This window comes from Microtus ochrogaster, chromosome 17, assembly GCF_000317375.1.
Source record: "Microtus ochrogaster isolate Prairie Vole_2 chromosome 17, MicOch1.0, whole genome shotgun sequence".
Lineage (NCBI taxonomy): Eukaryota > Metazoa > Chordata > Mammalia > Rodentia > Cricetidae > Microtus > Microtus ochrogaster.
In genome coordinates, this window is record NC_022019.1 from 4,454,618 (window position 1) to 4,475,303 (window position 20,686).

The 20,686-nt window shown below is 45.3% G+C and overlaps 1 protein-coding gene across 3 annotated transcripts in view; it reads left to right on the forward strand.

Moving 5' to 3' along the window:
- The window catches only part of Tnfrsf19 (TNF receptor superfamily member 19), an 88,605-nt gene extending 68,359 nt beyond the window's left edge, over positions 1–20,246 (forward strand). For all 3 annotated transcript variants that reach the window (XM_005355399.2, XM_013349238.2, XM_013349239.2), the window contains exons 6-10: positions 10,380–10,544; positions 11,538–11,663; positions 13,154–13,256; positions 14,389–14,770; positions 17,630–20,246. In XM_005355399.2, the coding sequence (XP_005355456.1) occupies positions 10,380–10,544; positions 11,538–11,663; positions 13,154–13,256; positions 14,389–14,770; positions 17,630–17,638 (785 nt within the window). In that variant the 3' untranslated portion in view covers positions 17,639–20,246. The remainder of the gene's footprint in view (positions 1–10,379; positions 10,545–11,537; positions 11,664–13,153; positions 13,257–14,388; positions 14,771–17,629) is intronic.
- The last annotated feature ends 440 nt before the right edge of the window (positions 20,247–20,686 follow it).

Consider the following 20,686-nt stretch of genomic DNA (forward strand, 5'->3'; position numbering starts at 1 on the left):
ACACACACACACACACACACACACACACGTGCGCGCACACACACACGCACACATCCCAGACAGACAGACTGAATGATTTCTTAGGGACAACATGCAAATTCTATAACCCCTTTGTTGTCATTCACTTGAAAACTGATGCTTTTTTCTGGTTAAACTAGCTTTACAGATACGGATGGAGATAAGTATTACAAATTTCCACATAAGTTTTGTGATATAAGTTTGCTTCCAAGTCACATTTCAGTTCCCTGTGCTCAGGTGCACCAAGTCATCCCCCCTGGGTTGCCATTTGGTGGGGACTGCAATCAAATCTGGTATCAATGAATTGTCTGGTCCTCTGAACAATAACAAGTCTCCCGATCTCCAAACGTTGGATGTCTTCCTGTGTACTTTGTGCTCTTAAGTGGTTTTTTCTTTTTAATGGTATTTTATAGTCTTCATTGTACAAACATTGGCGCCATCAGGGCTCTGCCTCAGGTCCCCGTGGAAGGAGCAGTGCAGTTCTAAGTGCTTTAGTCTTTTTGATGACTTGCAAACAGAATTCTCTTTCCTTTTTCTTTCTTTCTGTTGGTTTGTTTTTAACAGGAACACTCTGTGCCTAACAGACATCTACATGCCTCCCAAGTGCTGGGATTAAAGGCAAGCACCACCACACTTGGCCTTCATATATATATATATTTGGTTCATTGCTAACACTGTAAGATATAACTGACTTTGCTTATTTATCTGTATTGTGCAAATCTGTTGAATTCTTTTGTTCTTTCCCATTATTTTCAGTAATGCTTGTGGTTTTCTGTATACAGACATGTCATTTGCAAACAGAGATGGTTTTCCTTCTTCCTTACAGTTTGGAGACTAGTTAATTAGTTAGTTAACTTGGCTAGTATGCAAGGTAGAAATGCTAACAGTAGACACTCTTAACTGCTTAGGTTTTGAAGAACTCTGTTTTCCTTCCCATAAACAATGTTAGCTGTGCGATGCCCTGAGTGGTTTCTAACATCTTGAGGAGGATTCTTCTTGCTTCTTTGTTTTTATCAGAAAAAGAGGCTGTATTTGGTCAAGTGATTTTTTTTCTTGGCTTTATTGAGATTATCCTGTAGTTCTTTTTTTCTTCTTCATTTTATTCTTATATTGATTGATTCATTGAGTAGTTGATTAATTAATCAGTTAGCTAGATGACATCTGTGATTAACCCTTGCCTTCATGAAACAAATCCTTCCTCCTTGTCAAGTCTACGGGTCTACAATTGTTCATAGTGTTCTTGTAAAACATTTTGTTTCACTTCCTGATCTTAATAGTTTTAGACTGTTGTTCTTTTCCCTAGCCAATTTTTTAACCACTGTTTTGTTCTATTGATAATGTTTTTTTCCCTAGTCTATTTCTTTGCTCTCAGCTCTAATTCTTACTTTATATCTAAAGTTTTAGAATGAAAGATTACATTATGAATTGTTGATTTTTTCTCTTTACATATATATACACATATATAATTGATTTTTATTGAGCTCTACATTTTTCTCTGCTCCCTCCCTGCCTCTCTCCTCCCCTTCAACCCTCTTCCAAGGTGCCTATGACCCAATTTACTCAGGAGATCTTGTCTTTTCCTACTTTCCTTGTAGATTACATCCATGTATGTCTCCCTTAATGTCCTCATTGTTGTCTAGGTTCACTGGGATTATGATTTGTGGGCTGATTTTCTTTGCTTTATGTTTAAAAATCACTTATGAGTGAGAACATATGATAATTGTCTTTCTGGGCCTGGGTTACCTCACTTAGTATGATGTTTTCTAGCTCCATTAATTTGCCTGAAAAATTCAAGATGTTGTTAGTTTTTTTCTGCTGTGTAGCACTCCATTGTGTAAATGTACCACATTTTCCTTATCCATTTTTTGGTCAAGGGTCATTTAGGTTGTTTCCATGTTCTGGCTATGACAAACATTGCTGTTATGAACATAGTTGAGCACATGTCCTTGTGGCACGATTGTGCATCCTTTGGGTATATACCCAAAAGTGGTATTGCTAGGTCTTGAGGAAGGTGGAACAATTCTATAAGACTTTAAACTAAGAATGAATACCAATACTCCTCAAATTATTTCACACAAGAAACAGAAGGAACATTGCCAAACTCTTTAAGAGGGTATGATTACCCTGATACCCAAACTACAGAAAGACATTACTAAGAAAGAGAATTACAGACCAATCTCACTCATGAACATTGACGCAAAAATACTAAATAAAATACTGGCAAATCAAATATATGTTACTTGGCCTTTTTTCTTTGTAGCTCTTAATATTCCTTCTTTACTCTGTATGTTTAATGTTTTGAAATAATATTATGTGGCAAGGAACTTTTTTTTTTATTCAGTCTATTTAGTGTTCTGTACGCTTTTGTATCTTGATAGGCATATCTTTCTTTAGGTTGGGAAATTTTTCTTCTATGATTTTGTTAAGTGTATTTTCTGTGCTTTTGAGTTGAACTTCTCTTTTTCTTCTATAACTATTATTCTTAGGTTTGGTCTTTTCATGGTGTCCCATTTTTCTGGATATTTTGTGTTAAGCTTTTGTTAGATTTAATGTTTTCTTTGACTGGTGAGTCTATTTCCTCTGTTGTATCTTCAGTGCTTGGGATTCTCTATTCCATCTTTTTGTATTCTGCTGTTCATGCTTGCGTTTGTGGTTCCTTATCATTTTCTCATGATCTCTGTTTCTATAATTCCCTCAGATTGTGTTTTCTTTATTGTCTCTATTTCAATTTTCAAGTCTTGAATAGTTTCTTTCATATATAGTTGCTTTTTCTTGGTTTTCTTTAAGGGATTTGCTGATGTCTTCCAATTTTTTGTTTGTCTTTTCCTCCATTTCTTTGAGGGAATTTCTCATTTCCTCTTTAAGATTCTCAAACATTCCCTTCACGTTATTTTTTAGGTCACTTTCTTCTGCTTCATCTATATTTGGCTGTTCAAGACTTGATGTTGTAGGGTCTCTAGATTTTATTGGTATCGTGTTGCTCTTTGTGGTGCATGTGTTCTTTCCTTGTCTACTCATCTTTTCCTCTAATTGGTGTGGTTGGTGATGTCTGTGACTCTGGTGATTAATCTAGGTGCCAGTGGATCCAAGGCTCAGATGGTTGCTCCTCCTGGTACAGTCAGTGTTATGGTTTTAGTTACCCTTTTGGTCACTCCATGTTCCTGAAAGTTGCTCAGCGCTCCTGGGATTTGCTCCGCTCAGTGGAGTTTGCTGTCTCAGGCCTGCTCTTGTCTAGGTTGCTGGCTCAGACCTGTTTTTATAAATATCCCTGGTCTGGATCTGCCCCTGTGGAAGTCCCTGGCTTGGGATTGGTCCTGCAAAGGTCTCTAGCTCTAATCTTCTCCCTCAGAGGTCCCAGACTAGGGTGCATCTGGACCCACAGAGGACCTGGCTCCCTCGGATGTCCCAGACTGAAGCCCAGATCTGCAGAGGACTGGCTCAGGCCTACTCCCTCAGATGTCCCAGACTCACATCCAGACCTGCAGGGATCCTGGCTCAGTTCTACCCCCCTTGAAGGTCCCAGCGGTCTCTGGCTCTGCCTACTCACTCAGCAGTTGCTCCTGTGGAGTTCGCTGTCTCAGGTCTTCCCCAGCCTAGGTCACTGGCTCAGTCCTGCTTCCGCAAATGACCCTAGTCTGGATTCACGCCTGCTCCCATGGAGCTCACTGTCCCCTTTTCTCCCTCTTTTTAAAACTCAGTCATTTATCACTTTAAATAGTATAGCTTTTGCCATATTCTACAAATTTTGGTAAATTGTATTCTGATTCATCTCAAATTGTTTTCTAATTTCCTTGCCATTTTCTTCTATGTCTTGTCTATTTATAAACATGTTAACATACCAGATATTTGCAGAATTTTCCATTTTCTTTCTTCCACGATCTCTAATTTTATTCCACTGTGTTTGGAAGATATTTTGCACAGTTTCGGGCATTTCAGACTTGTCATCACCCCGTTTGTGGCTGTCTCGTATGTCCTGGAGCCTGCTGACCCCTGTATTGTCAAGCACCTTCCGCTGTCTTTATAGTAGAGTCCATCCCTCATAGAAGTTAGTAAATTCCCACATGAGCTAGCTCTACCCAGCTGCCTTGACATATTTCCTTCAACCCCTGGTCTCATTCTTGTTCAGAAAGTATTTTTGACTCATTTATTCAGATAAGCTTAGTTACTATAACTTCAGTAATGGATGTTTCAAGAACATGTGGACCAATCGGAGTGTATGTTTGTGGAAAGTTTTAAGATAGATTGAAAAAGCTTGTGTTTAAGTGCTCACGGGAGCATTACCTAAAGTAGTTAGCTACGAGGGTCAACACAAAGATCATCAGACGAATGAACCAACCTATTATGATCTATCAGGTCAGTGAAATACTAGTCAGCCATTAAGAAGGAGTGGATTCTGATGCATCTAACCCTATAGATGGACCTTGGAAATATTGTTAAGTAACAGAAGCCAGACACAATGGCCACATACCATCATGTAATTCCATTTAAGCAGAAATACATGGAATAGTTGTTTTGGTAACAACGGAAAGCAGCTTAATGCTTGCGAAGGTCTGGGTGAGGAAGTGCTTGCTTAGAAATGGGGATTTAGGGGTATGTTGGTGATGAATATGTTTTGGAATTTGCCATGATCGCTACATAACATGGTGAATATACTCAGTGTCTTTGCCGCAGAACCTTGTGCGTCTGTGGTTACAGTGAGAAGGTGAGGGCCAGTGAGCTGGTTCAGTAGAAAAAGGTGCTTGCTGCCAAGCCTGGACCAGAGCTCTGAGTTCCCTCCCTAAGACCCACACGGTAGGAGAGACTGACCCCTAAGTTGTCCTCTTGTGTCCACATGCATGACATGGCATTCATGCTCAGACACAGCACACACAGAGGCAATAAGGGAAAGGTGAACAAAATTAAATCAAAGAAAATAAATGTTTGCACAGTTTCAGTTAAAATAGAATTGTATCACTTCCCTCCTTTCCCTTCCTCCCGCCAGAAAAATCAATTTCTAAAATATAAATATGGCTATAGATAGAAAAACAAACATAAAAATCTTATTCTGAAATAATGTTTCTATCAGTTACTATAAAAATAAGGATCAAAGTCTAGAATGAAGAAAATGTGAATGACTACGGCATACGTTCATCCATCGTCAGAATGCTCGGTATGAAGCTGATAAAAACCCAGCTGTTTTGTTCACTGGCAAACCGTGGCACATCTGGACTTCATATGCTGAACGTTATTGTGAATATTTTCCCCAGCTTAGATGAACAAGATAAAGCCTTTGCTCTGGGGCTGTGCTCTTCTCCCACTAAAACAGCCAGTGTCCTTTGTTAGCAGGTTTTCTTGTCACTAAAGAGCGTGGCTAGAAATCACCATCACCAGGTTCTAATTGCGCTAAACCTCTGTTCAACTCGGAGTTTGGTGCTGATGGTGCTGGAAAGTCACAAGAGCAGTGGAATGAACCGTAGCCTATCTGAAGCATATCTAATAGTAAAATGGATAAAATAGCCTATTGAGAGACGTTGTGAGATGTCTGAATTGCACTCACATTCCAGAGTTATGAATAGAATTGCCCATGCCGAAACGTGGTCATCAGCAAGGAAGAGTACTGACGCTTCCTACCGTGCCACAGTTTGCAGAGAGATCATCTCACACAGGACCAGCCCAGATTAGTATCTTCATGTCCTAACACTGTTAGAAACGTATAAGGCACTAGGAAGATCCTGAAAGTAATAGCCCAGACCCAAAGCATCTCTAGTTCATCCATTGCTGTTCTTTCCCACTGTGGCAGCAATACTGATCGGATTATGTAATGTGTGCTTTGAAAGTTGCAGTTTAGGAATAACACTAGAAGCCATGTGTTGTTTCTCATTTTAATAAAATTCAGTAGCCTCTTTATTCTTAGGGATAAAGTGAGTTGAACTTGAGAAGCCATATTTGTGCTTGGTATTAGGTCAAACCACGATGCATATGTTAGCTGATTAGAATTTATCTGCCTGTACAGAACTTGAGCCAATAATCCCTTACACTGCAGTTTGCATATATGTTTTATTCTAAGTGGCTGTGAAGAATTTAATGTAATGTAAAAACACTTGCACGGGCTAGGTATGGAGGGATGGGTTGCCATGTAAAATGCTGTCTACAAAAGCAGCAAACTTGAGGCACAGAGTTTAGATCCCCAGAACCATAGAAACACTGGGTGGATGTGGCCGCCCACCTGCAGTTTCATACTGGAAAGGGGGAGACAAGGGATCCCTGGAACAAGCCGGCTAGCTAGACTAGCCATAAGAATGAGCTTGGAGAGACCTTGCCTCAGTGAACAAGGTAGAGAGCAATCCAGGAAGACTTCTTCAGTGCTCACACATATGCACATGCATGTACATGTGTGTGCACACACAGGTATATGCACATAAAAATGTTCACACACACACATATATGTACATGTATGCATGTATACCACAGTCACATGGAAAAGGAAGAAAAAGGCTTAAGCTTAATAATCTGCAAAACCTAGGTCTAAATATCTACCCAGCTTACTGATTATTTACATGGAAAAACGTTTGTGAATATTTATGGCTTCCTTAAGTGTGAAACCCTTACTGTGGAGCATTATGCTAGCACTTAGAAAGAGGTCAGGGGCTGAACAGGTGCCACTAGCTGGAAGGGTCTTGATGGGAACTTGGGAAATGCAGATGATCGTGGGCTCTCATTAGCAGCTCTCTAGACCATCTCGCCGTTTCTTCCCTCCCCCTGACCTGCTGCGATAGAGTCGGGATAAGGAGATGTTAATTTGCTCGTTTGAATAAAACAGTGTGAATGGGTTATTGGTTCCCTAAATAATGATTTTGGCACCAGATTTGCTTTGGTTGGATGGAAGACATGACTTGTGGGCATTTCTTGTAGATCATCTGTCATTTTCTGAGTTATTAGAATAGAATTTGGCATCCCCCTCCCCGTGACCTCATGAGTTGTCATTACAAGGGGTTATTGGGCTTTTGCTGCATGTTCATTCTGTGGATAAGGTCATGATCTTCAGGGTTTGCATACTGATCAAACCCACAGTCCTTGCTCTGTCTCCCTGCTCACGGTAAGTCTGTAACAGTGGCAATGAAGCCGTTCTCTGTAAATATAACAAAGGCTATAACCGAAGCTGCTCTTTGCAGGAGCTGTTTCCATCTGCCCTGCCACCACACAGGAGGTTCTCAGCAAACAATCTCATCTGGTTGACCTGCAAGGCCCCCTAGAGCCAATGCTCTGGAGTACTCAGCAAATACTCAGCTGGCGTGTCTTCAGCAAATACTCCTTTGCTCTGCTGTTCATCAAAAAGCAGGGGTGTGCCAGAATCCCTTGGAGTCAATACCAATAAATGGTAAACAAGCTTAACAAGAGCCATTGCCTTGTGTTGTATAAGGGATGTAACTAGCTCGGGAGGAGGCCAACTTGCTGTACCAAAAAGGCCCAAAACTATGTCTGCCAAAGTAAAACAGAAGTTTTGTGTCAGCCCAGCCAGTTGGGCCAGGGAGCATTTCTGCTGGGTGAGTTCAGAGGACAGCTTCCCACCCTGGTGCTGGGCCAGCCTTACTGGTATGCCTCACCCATTGGGTGGCCTGCTTTCCCCACTTCCAGTTCGCAGATCACAGTGGAGGGAGATCTGGAGAATGATTTGTCCACGAACTGATATGATCCACATATCTCAGTTCCCACCCAACCACTTCCCCAGTGATTTGTGATACCTAGCTGCAAGGAGGCTAGAACCGTGGCCTCTTTCCAAGCCAGCCTAAACTGCAGTAGAATAACAATGAGCCCAAGTGAAGTGTATGGATTGTGGGGTGACAGTAGTGTCACAGAGGAAAAGAAAGCAGGGGGATTGAGGTGAAACCCTGGAGATGGCTAGAGCAGCTTTAGTTCAGTGAACAGCATCACCCAGCAAATGACAGCCGGGGGAATGGTCTGCATGGCCGGGTGAGAAGAGCAAACAGAGGCCATGGCAGATAGGGAAGATTTGGGAGACGTAATAGTCACTTTGCTCATTGCTCTGACCCAGTGCCTCACAAAATGCAACTTAAGGGATGCAGTGTTTATGTGGGTTCATGGCAGGGGGTGCAGTCAATCATGGTGCAGAAGGCATGGTGGTGGGACCAGCTCCTGACAGCGGTGGCGTGAGGCTGCTTGTTCACATCTCAGTGAACCAGGAAGAGAAAGGGATGCTGATGCTCAAGTGGCTTTCTCCTTTACCCTTTTCTACCCCAGCACATGGGATGGTATTGCCCACCATCAGGGTGGGTTTTCCTCAGTCTTCTCACAGGCAAACCCATGGTTGCGCCTCACTGATGCCCTAGGTGTTTCTTAATTCAGAAACAAGATGACAGTTCAAATTAGCCATCACATGAGAGAAATGGATTTTCTTTTAGGAGCCTGTCTGGGCCTGTTGAGCTCTGATGTACCTCCTACCCATGGAGACGACTAGCAACCATGGCTCATGTGAATTTGGGGTATGGGCCATATCAACCTGGGGCTCAGAAAAAGCAGCCCAGAAGTCAGAGCCATGGGATTTAGTGAACTTCTTCACCTAGGTCTATAGTGTAAAGGCCAAGTTCCTCTCCATGGGAAACATACAGGCCACAAGGTGACCACAGTATTCTCTACAGTCCAGATGCCCAGTATCTGATCGGGTCCACGTTCCTTGGAGGAATGCCAAGTCCCTGAACTTCAGAGGGGTTCAGAGTCTGCAGAACAAGCCCCTCTTTGACCTACCCTGGAGGAAACATACTCAGGAAGGAGAAAGGGTTGTTAATACCAGAATGCAAAATGGAGGAATTCCCTGGATTTTTGACTCCAGTTCCCTCCTTTCCAGCCAGCCCTGACTGAGAAAGACCCTTTATTTGGAAGATTTTCCTGATTGAAGGAAAGAACTTTTGTTTTTAAAAATCAAGTATAAGGAAGCATGAGAGATACAGACGGGGTGGTGTAGAGAAAGGAGACTCAGGAGGGTAGGAGGCCCAGGCTAGGTCCACGCATGAGCTTGGTTCTTCCAGCAGCTGGCTCTGCCTGTCTGTGGCCACTCCTCCTCCTCCTCCTCACTGAACCCTTTCCAGGCTCAGCCATCTCTGTCAAACACCTTCTCTTCCTTCCTCAGTAATATCCAAGCATCGTTTGGTGTCCGTGACTGACTGCCACACCCATTCCCCATTCTTAGAGACTGCTTTGCAGATTCCAAGGTCCCATTTTTCCCCATCGCTCTGCAACCGTGTCACCCCAGTGAGGCTGATCGGGCTGAACTGCTTGTGTGAAACCAGTTTCTGTGAGGAGTGGGCTGATTTGCCCAAGTCTTGGGATGGCTGTTTCTCTTAACAGAGGAGAGCTGGCCTTTGCACAAACAGAACAGGCTGCATTTCATCTATTTCATCTAAGTCTGCCTATTAATTTGTCTAATTCCTCACAGGTATTCAATGTGTTTGGTGTTCTTAGGGTGGGGCATGCTGCTGGGGGACATAGCATGCCTTTAATAGCTACGGATTGGTCCCGTCTGGCAGCGGGGCAATACTTTGGCTGCTTAGATTGGTCATTTGAGGAGTCCTCAGCCATATCTTAGCCACAGCTTAAGAGAGAAATCCTTCTATGTAGCTAATGAAACCTCTTCCACTCCATTTTTTTTCTCTTGGACTTTGAAGTAAAAAAAAAAAAATTGTAAGAAAATGGGCTTTTTAAAGCAGGAATTTGTGTGAAGGAGTTTGGGGACTGTTCTGAGGACCAGCTGATACTGAGTGTCTCGTTCCACAGCTTCTGTAACCTCTAGACTTTGTCAGTGCTGCTGTGGAAAATGAGGGAAGCCGACAGCCATACCATTCCCACAGAAGGGATGGCTTGCTGTGAGCATCACCTTAGGTAATCCATACAGACTGACATGGAGAATTCTCTGAATGGTTACTGAACCCATACTGTGTGTTGAAGGCTGTGTTCCCCAGTGTTATGGGGTGGTGGGTGGCATACGGGACATTTGGGGATACAAGGTGCAGGTGGAACATGAAAGAGGGCGGGGTACTTGAATACCTTCAGACCTCTCAAGTTGGTTTTCTCCACTTTTATTTCTATTGTGTCAAAGCAATTGCTGGGGATATATCCACCCGCTTCAGTGTGTTACGTCCAGCCTGCAACCCACAGGCTGGGCATAGCCAAGAACAGCTATGAATGGGATCCAGCAAACAAACAAACAAAACCCATAAACTTGCTTTACCAGACTACACACTTCTGGAATGGGACCTTGGTGGGTGACAATGCAGTGTCACGATGAGATAAGGTTGGACGTGCCTGGAAACCTTCCGAGTCCATGCTTGCACAGGGTGTGCTGACCTGTCCCTTCCTGTCCCTTCCAGGCACCAGCAAGGTGAACCTTGTGAAGATCTCATCCACAGCCTCGAGCCCTCGGGACACAGCCCTGGCTGCTGTCATCTGCAGCGCCCTGGCCACGGTGCTGCTAGCCCTGCTCATCCTGTGTGTCATCTACTGCAAGAGGCAGTTCATGGAGAAGAAGCCCAGCTGTAAGTCCACCGCATCTTCCCTATCTTACTGCAAACTGGGTTTGTGAGCATTGTCACGCAAGAGTCCACAAGAGACCTGGGTAAGACAAGTGTCATCCGCTCTTTAGGACCCAAGGCACAGGAAAACAGGCCTCTGCAGGATTTGGGGGCCACATACGGATGCTGACCAGGCTGTGATGTACCCAGGATACAAGGCAAAAATAAAAAATTATCTATACCCCACATTCTTAGCAAGTTATTTTAAACTGTGTGTGCCTCTGTATAAGAAGAAATAGGAAGCCCCCAATTTACCATCGTTCAGCTTAACAAGTTTTTTATGTTACGGAGGTCTGATAGCATATCTGTTAAGCCATCTGCTCCTCACTTTCAGCCCATATGCAGTAAACTACATAGGCACTGTTATAAAACAGGCTGGGCTATAGCTTGGCAATAGAGTGCTTGCCTAACATGTGCAAAGACCTGGGGTTTAATCCCCAGCACACACAGAATGTGGAGACCAGAGGCTGGAGAGATGGCTCCGTGGGTAAGAGCACTGGCTGCTCTTGTCGAAGAAGGTTCCATTCCCAGCATCCACAAGGCAGCTTGCAGGAGTCTGTAAGTCTAGTTCCAGGGCGTCTGATGTCCTCTCCTCACCCCCATGGGCAGCAGGCATGCATGTGGTGCACAGACAGACATGCAAGCAAAGCACCCTTACACACAATAAAATAAAAATAGTTTCAAGTGTGTATGTGCATGTTTGTGTGGATGGATAATGGCATAGGTTTTGCATTAATTGATTTTGCCCACTGTAGGCTAGCAGAAGTTTGTGATTAAGTTATTCTAAACCAAGCACCAATGTTTGGAAAATTGGCAAACAGAGTATCTTCATTTTACAGTCAGTGTCTTGGGGTAAACAGAAGTATGTAGAATAATAGTGCTGACTCACAAAAAAAAGTATGAACTGCCAGGCTTCTTACGGAGAAGTGTTAACTATGGGTGTCTCCTTTCCCCTAGGGTCTCTGCGGTCACAAGACATTCAGTATAATGGCTCTGAGCTGTCATGTTTTGACCAGCCTCGGCTCCGCCACTGTGCCCACAGAGCATGCTGTCAGTGTCACCGGGACTCAGCCCAGACATATGGTGAGTTGGGCCACGAAGGGCCCAGAGGAGGCAGGAGTGCGGGATGGGACTGCAAACGGGGCATTGCCAAATCCCGCTCTTGCTCTTCAGGACGGGTGGCAGTGGGTCACGGGTTGATTTTCCAGTCATAGCTGACCCGTGTCAGTGACTCTCCTCTGCCCCACATTGGTCTGGGTGCCTCAGGTCTCTCTAGTATTAAGAAAACAGGAGTCTCCACAGAACCCGGAACTGTGTTAGCAGCTGTGTAGGCAACTCGGCCATCTCATTTGGAGTCGGTTTCACTTACAGTCACCTCTGCCTGCTGTGTAGAGGTGGAGCTGACATCCTTGTGCCTCAGGCAGGGCTACTGTTGCTGGGATGAAACACCATGACCAAAAGCAACTTGGGGAGGAAAGGGTTTATGGCTTACATATCCGGAACCACAATCCATCAAGGGAAGCCAAGACAGAAACTCAAATAGGGCAGGATCCTGGTGGCAGGAGCTGATTGCAGAGGCCCTGGAGAGGTGTTTGCTCCTCATGGCTTGCTCATCCTGCTTTCTGAGAGAAGCTAGGACCACAGCCCAGGGATGGCACCACCCACAATAGCCTGGACCCTCCCCCACCAATCACTAATTAAGAAAATGCCCTACAGCCTTGCCTACAGCCCCATCTCACAGAGCCATTTTCTCAAGGCTCTAGAGGACTCTAGCTTGTGTCAAGTTGTCATCCAACTAACCAGCACACCTTGATTACCTGGTTACTTCAAACCGATCACTAATGTGACTGGTTTCAATGACTTTGTGAGAAAGATGGATGAGGCCTTGCCTGCCTCTTGGTCTGTTGCTGGAAAGAGTCATTAGGAAGAGTTGACCCAGGTGCAAGTGTGCCTCTGACCCAGCCAGGTGAAGGGGACATGGCTTTCTCTGCCTCCGGCTCATTGGCATCAGCCTGAGGTTTCTACTTCACGTCCAGCCCCAGGCCTCAGCAGGTGACCTCCTGCACATAGATCCACATGGCTAACAATACTTCTGGTGTCAGTCTGGCCCAGGAGCCCTCTCAAGTGTCCTCAGTTTCTGGTTTGTCTGGGTATAATGCCTATGACAATATCAAGTCATCTCTTAGACACTATTATCTGTTCTAAGGTACTCATACTCCAGGCTGGTCGGACTGGCCTCTTGGAATCGCCCGCTGTCTCTCTGTAATGCTGCAAGATGGACTATCTCAGTCCTGTATGTCACACATAGAATGAGACTGTTTCATCCTTATCCCCCTCCCACCTTCCTGACGGGTCTCACTGTGCAGCCCAGGCTGGCCTAAATCCTCTGACCTGCTCCAGCCGTGACGCCCATGCCCAGTTGTGCCTCTGTATCTGAGGTTTGCCTCCCTCCTTCTGCTAAGTAGTCACCCGCATGGGATCTGTCACCTTCCCAAGGGGACCCAGGCTTAGCTGGTGTGAACAGGAAGGTTCAGGAGGAAAGCCCTGGGCCTCATGCTTTCTGTCTTTCCCAGGGCCTGTTCACCTGATTCCGTCCTTGTGCTGTGAGGAGGCCCGCAGCTCTGCTCGTGCAGCCCTTGGCTGTGGACTGCATTCTACCGCCACCCTTCAGGAGAGGTAACTGATCCTCTAGTCAACGGTGTCATGCTCCTGTTTGCGTAGCAGCTGTGTGGTAGACTGTAGAGATCTACTTCCTAAGCACTACCAGTGACTCCCGACTTCCGGGAACCCAAGGGGAGAGCTTTCCCTCAGGGGTTGCAGGGCCTGAGGGTGGCGATAACCTGTACTAGTTTTGGGTGCCTTTCTCCCCACCTGCTTTCTTTGTGTCTTACATTCATGTTCATGACATTTCTCTATTTCCACAAAATTTTGTTTTAAGGCATATCTGCGTGTTTCTCTGTGTAAGTGTGTACACACAGTGCTGGTGCCCCAGAGGCCGACTATGTCACATACTCCTGGGGCTGGGGTCACAGATGCCTGTGGGTCTCCCGATGTGGGTGCTGGGAACTGAGCTCAGGTCCTCAGAGGCAGGGCGCACATGTGCTTAGCTGCTGAGTCGTCTCTCCAGCCTCTTCTGCCCCTGACATTTCTGTTAGGTCAATATCTTGCTGGCACACTGTTCTAGAATAATAATCCAGAGAGCTCGGTTAAGACCTAAGAAAATGCAGGTATTAGACATTGGATATGCTTGTATTAATTAGAAATACATACAAAATTGTTGTAGGAGCTGCGGGCTTCGTTCCTGCTGCCCCAGCTTCCGGCCGCCTGGCTAGCTTATGCCCTAAAATAATTACACGGAAACTGTATTCTTTTAAACACTGCTTGGCCCATTTCTATTAATGTGTGTAGTACCACGAAGTGTGCTTACCAGGAAGATTCTAGCCTACGTCCATCCTGGGTCGGAGCTTCATCGAGTCTGCCCTGGGGAGCAGCGGCATCTGAGCTCACTTCCTCTTCTTCCCAGCATTCTGTTCTGTTTACTCCACCCACCTATGTTTTAACCTATCAGGCCAAGCAGTTTCTTTATTTAATTAACCAATGACCTTCCTCCATCACAAAATCACTTTTAAGGTCAATGGAGTAGCTGCAGTTGCCACACTGAGGGAAATTTAAAGCAATAGTTAGCACTGGGATTCTTTGCGTGTTGGTATTGCAGCCTTAGAGCTGAAATTATAGCTGAAATGCTGTTCTGTGCTAGTGGTTTCTGTCAGCTACACAATACTCACAGGCCTTCGGGGTGTGTGTTCAGAAACACAGCTTCAGTGGCGGACGCAATGCCAGCTTTCTTCGGGTCTGTCTCCCGTTCCATGTGCGGTGAGTTTTCTGATGGCTGGCCTCTGATGCGGAATCCTCTGGGCGACGGCTCTCTCTGTGACTCTTACCCTGAACTCACTGGAGAAGATATTAACTCCCTCCATCCAGAAAATGAAAGCTCAACATCTCTGGATTCCAGTGGTGGGCAGGATCTGGCTGGGACAGCGGCTGCAGATTCCTCTGGAAACTTCACAGAAACTACTGACTCGCCTAGAGTCCGGGAGCAGACCCTAGCTCGAGATGTTCAAAGGACTCCAAGCCAAGGAAGTTGGGAAGGCAGCGGCAACCTGAACCTAGGCACGCCTACGCCCTTCCAGGTAAGACAGTGATGGGTTTCAGAGTGAACTTGGCCATGGCCTGTGCTAGACTGCAGGGGTCCAAACTCTGTTCCCGCTGTGAAACCTGGGGAAGTAGACGAGCAATCGCTGTAATTTCGTATTTCTCATGTGTTACAGACGACTGTTCAACAGTGAATCTCAAGTCTTTTTTCCTAACCAACAGAAGCATTTTATGTGCACGAAGGGCACTCACACCTTAACTTGTCTTCTTACATCTGACGGCAGCTTTGGCCGTCCACCCCCATCTTCGCTGTTGTCAAGCGATAGTCTTAGGCTTGACATTCCCGGGCATTTATTCTGAGATCCCAGACTCCTCTTTCCCTGCTGTGCACTCGGCCACTGTCACCTGCTTGATTGCATTGATTCACTGTTGAGTCTGGTCAGAAGCGGACAGGTGGTGGTGACCCGGGACCAAGTGCGTGCAAAGGATCTCCCTGCACAGACGTTCAAATCAGGTTCAGTGTCGGGGAGGTCAGGAGCAGAAGAGAGTAGATGTGGGGGCTTCCTGAAGCCACAAAGCAGGGAAGGTCTCAGGAGACCTGGTCCTCCCTCTACGTTCTCATCTGGGAGAGGATGTTACCTGGGCTAACTTGGCCTTCACGTTCATCAACACTTCCTTAAATGCATTGCTAGCAGAAATGGCGGTGAGAGCTCTGTGTAGCCAGGAGAGATTGCTTGCTGGTCTGATTTTGATCCATCCCATAATTTGCATACCACTGATGGCAAAGGCTAAGAAAGAACTCGAGAATTTCCCTAGTTGTGCAGAAACTTGTTGATAGCTGCTGAGTAAAACTTAAGCGCCGAGGAAAGGAAGCTGCGCAGAGCGGAGACCAAGCCCCATGTCTGCCTAAGGAATGGCAGAGTACAGTACTCCATGGAATGGTCCTGCCCAATAGCACCAAAGCCATCCACCCAACACCCTGTCGAGCTTCTCCTAGACACCCTGTATTCTCTGCAGAACAAGGGCAGTTGGCCTGTAACTGATTCATAGGTGTTCAGAATCATGCTGGCTACTTTCATGTCAACTTGACACAGCAATGGTTGTTTTAGAAGAGGAAACCTTAATTGAGTAAAACCCCCTGTGGATTCTCAGTGATTCAAGAAAGCAGGCTGATGAAGCCATTAGCAAACCAAAACCTGCATTTCTTGATTGATGATTGGTATGGTAAGGCCCAGCCACCCTGGATGGTGCCACCCCTGGCAGATGGTCCTAGGTTCTATAAGAAAGCAGACTGAGCAAGCCTGCTCCAAGGCAGTAAGCAGCACTCCTCCATGGCCTCTGCATCAGTTCCTGCCTCCAAGTTCCTGTACCATATGAGTTCCTGTCCTGACTTCCCTGGATGATGTACTTACCACAAGCTGTTGGTCATGGTGTTTCATCACAGCAATAAAAACCCACAGAAGAATCTTGCAAGAAAAGGGAATCACCTTCCCTCTCTGTTTTATAGTGCACAAAGAAGCAGGGTGTGGTCATTACACATCTATAATGTAAGCACTTGGAGATAGAGACAGGAGACACAGGAATTTAAGGTCATCTTTGGGTACATAGCGAATTTGAGGCCAGCCTGCGCTACACGAGTTCCTGTCTCAAGAAAACATGTTCGCATGCATACTTAGTTTCTATATAAACTGGTGTCTTAGTTAAGGTTTCCATTGCTGTGACAAATGGGAGCATCTATAAAACACTGCTGCCCCAGTGGCTCGGGGAACATTGCAGAAGAGGGGCAGAAAGACTGTCAGGGCTGGAGGACCAGAGTTTACTGTGAGACTGTGTCCAGATGCATCAGAAGCTACACCCATAAGATCTCACCACCGTGACTGCCCAAACACGAGAAGAACAAGGAGGCCACCAGTGAGCGTGCCAAACCGCATGGGGAGAAACCTGTGCACTGCAGGCAACCGAGGAAAGCTGGGAGTGGGAGAGGTGATCCTCAGTGCACCAACTGATTGTCCAGTGCCAAACGGTCAGCCCTGAAAACATACATACGAATAGCATTATATGGACTCAACAGGTTCTATTTAGAAAAATGTATGTGTATACAAATGCATATGTGGTCTCCGCTTTCTGAATATGATAAAATGAGGGTGGCTTGCTTCCTGCAGTGAAGTCAGCATCGGTTGGTCAACATATTTGGTAGAAATTGTTTCCCAGTGTTCAAACAGACTTCAGACCCTCTGGTTTCTAGATAGTCTCTTTACCTAGAAATGTTTTCCTTAGGTTTTCCTATGTTGCCAATGCAAATTAGTGATGAACACATTGCTAAGGGGCATGAAAACAAGGTTCTAGGCCCTTCCAGCAGCATTCAGCGGGTCGATGCCTGGTCCCTTTAAAGGGAGGCTATACTTTCTGTAATGCAACCCCTTGCCGAGGGTAGTCATCTTAAGAAGACTGTCTATTCCAGGGGGACCATTAAGAGCCATCCCAGTCCCTCTGTCTTTGCAAACATCCACCTGGAGTGGAAGACTGAGTCTCTGTGACTAAGGTGACAGATAGGGTGGCAGTGTTCACTGGCCACCTTCGTTTCTGGAGGTCATGAATGACTTACCTACCATCCTGAAACAGTGCCTGCAAATGTTTGAATGAGGTTGATGAGCAAAAAAAAAAAATGTTTTTATGTCATTGTGATTAATATGGTTACATTGTCATTTTTCAAACACATACCGGTAATTGTGTGGTTGCAAAACTGCCCCTACTTCCTCAGAGGACACGGTATGGGATGCTTGAGTGTGTGAGACTTATCTCAGTAGCTATGCACAGTCAGTTCTAGAATGACCACAAGGCAGCTTTAACGGAGAAGACACCATTTTCTTCAAGCCTTTCCTCTGTTGTTGTTTTAGGATGCCTGAAGGCCGTCAGCCTGAAGTGGAGGTGTGGGTCTGGACACGCCTGTGTTGAGGCTTACAGACGGAGCAGTCTTGACCTCCAAGGCTTCTGGAAGCAATAATAAAACTGAATCAAACTGGCAGCATTTCCAGCCTTTCAACCAGTTGCTTCTGAGCCAGCCCAGCTGTAAGCTGAAGCCCCAGCGAGAAGCAGAGGAGAGACTGTAGGCAGCCTCAGGACCCGCGCTTCCTCCCCAAACAAGAACCTCAGCTGAGGGCGATTTGAAAGGCCGATGGGTGGAATGTGCTGCCTGCGAAACTGTGGGCACGGCAGGACCCAGCCTGGCTCCGACTTACATTATGGTGAATGTGGTTTCACAAGACCCGGAGTATAAACCTGCATAGACATTCTCTTACAGAAATAGCCCACTACCCTACGAAGAAGCTATGGCAGATTCCCTTCTTAGATTTTAGGTAGAGCTCTGGGAATTTCTATTGGAAAAATGTTACTTTCTCATCGGCAGTATGCTACACAGCAGTGGTTTGAAGGGGCTTTGTAGCCCTGCCTCAGTCGTGGTTTGGTGAAGTTGACTGGCCTGTCCGTTAGAAGCAGCTCTTTTGGCCTCTTCCTCATGAGTGTGTGATACAGCTGACAGGAGAGGAGGCCTGGCTTCTGGATGTGTCTGTGAGTGTGGTTAGAATGCGGCACAAGGGGACGACGGGAAAAGGGCACTACCCTATGCTCAGACCACCTACTATGCACACCTGAAGCCTGGCTGTGCGTGCTAGGACTGGTGACTGTGGAAACGCGTGTTAGGTCTGCACTGTGCAGAGCTTCCAAGGCCCAGATTCTTATATAGAAAGGAGATATTTATAAACATAGCAATCTGTGACCTGCACCTGAGCTCATACAAAAGGCTTTGGCACACCCAGTGTGCTACTGAAGGGTCCTTCAGTGAGAATCCAGTGCATATTAGAACCAGGCGTGGAAAAGTGTGGTTGGCAGACAGTTTGGGGGAACAGGCTCTCTGGTGCCATGAATCTAACCAAGCTTTTGTAATACTCATGGTGTTCTTACGTGGAGGTGTTCTGTAAGGTGTTCCATCTTCTTCCATGATGGCATTTGCCTCCCAGAACAGTCTCTAAAGTTAAGGAAGAACTAGGGCAAGTTTTTCTCTTCAAATCTTTTGCCCTATGGCTTCCTTGAGCAGGATTTACTTGGTTTCCAGTTTGAACTTACATCATCAGATCTGACCTCTGCCTCTCACCCCTTCGCTGTTGCGCTCTCTGTTGCATTCACACTTTAAACGGAGCCAGCTCTGAGCGTCGGTAGATAGAATGCACTAGCAGATCCGTTCTGAAGATGCCTGCTTAAATCAGGCTCCTTTACCCGACACAAAAGCCAAACATTGAGATGCTGTTTTCCTAGATGTTTTTTATCTTCTGTCTCTCCCCATGGTTTTCTCTCTTTGTGAGAAACGAGTAAAATTTAACCAGCCCTCTTTCTCTGGCCTCTCTTTATTCATGATTATAGCCTTTGATGTGTGTCTTCAGGCTTGTCCATATCTATTGCTTCTCATGACATCTGTTTCTTCACCAGATGTAGGAAGAACATAGAGTGTTTCATGATAGTCCACATCTGCTTTCATGTCCACGTGTGCCCAGTCATAACCGATTGGTATTTTGTTTGTGTGTCCCCAATCATTGTGAGAAGTCGGCTTTAGGAAAATCATAAAATATTGGGATTTAACCAGCAGACTTCCATGAGGATGCAAGCCGAGCTCCCCTGAGTGGCCTCTTCATAATGCACATGTGGGCGCCATTGTTTGCAACCCAATCATCTGTGTTATGACAGAGGGATGATCAAAGTCAGCGGGGTTGTGTTCCTTTATGTAACCTGAATATATTTTCCACATGCTGAGTCCTGATGGACTTCAAAGACAGACACTGCCAAGGAAAGCCAGACTGATTGGAAGTGAGATATTGGCCCTGAATCCCGAAACATCGCTCTCAATCAAAAGAGAAATGCTGCAGGTTAAATATTGATTTCATTTGATACTGTGCTTGGAAGATCCTGGATTATCATCAAAAAGGAGACTTCTCCCACTGGCCACTCTAGAAACATGCAATAGTTGTTTTTATACTCTATAAACAAGAGGGGAAAGCTGCAACCTGCACTCACGTTATTGGAACATCTTACAAGGCTGTTTACATAGGAGCTGGAGCGCTATGGTCAGAAACTGGTATAGAGTGGCATCCAGGCATAGAGGGCACCAGCGCCACCTTTCACGTGGCAAAAGCAAGGACAAGATGGAGACAAGGATTCTTGGATAAGTCAGGGCAAGTCATGTGTTTTCTATTTTGAATATTTAGAATATATTTTGAATTGCGGGGTTTTTTACGTTAAGTTACTGCTGCTGTTACTTAGGATAAGTACTGCTGTCTGTTGGAAGAAAAAGAACAGAAAAGGACAAGAAACAATCATTGCTTTTAAGATACTTTGTATCAGTTTAGATTTTATCACGACTGTTTTATATACTGGAATTTATAAATTGTAAGTTATCGCTTTCCAATACAAGCCTTTTTTTAATGCTTCTTAAGTTGTGAATAAAATTGATACTTGTCATTCTTAGATACATATGAAGTCAGAATGATTTTGTGGTTGTAATTATATTTTACTTCGAAAATTCATTCGAGTGTAATAAATCATGAACAGTGATGCACAAGTCACAGTGAGAGCACACACAGTCATTGTGAGGGTGAAAAAGAGTCACTGTGAAGGTCACACAGTCATTGTGAGGGCACATAAGTCATTGTGAAGGTCACAAGGAGTCTCATGAAGGCTACACAGCCTCTTTGTGAAAGCACACAAAGTCATTGCTTGGATCATAGAGAGTCATTGTTAAGGTCACAAAGAGTCATTGTAGAGGTTATACAGTCATTGTAAAGGTCACACAGTCATTGTGAGAACACCCAAAGTCTTTGTGAAGATACGCAGTCATTGGGAAGATCACACAGAGTCATTGTCAAGGTCATATAGAGATATAGTGATAGTTACACAGTCACTGTGAA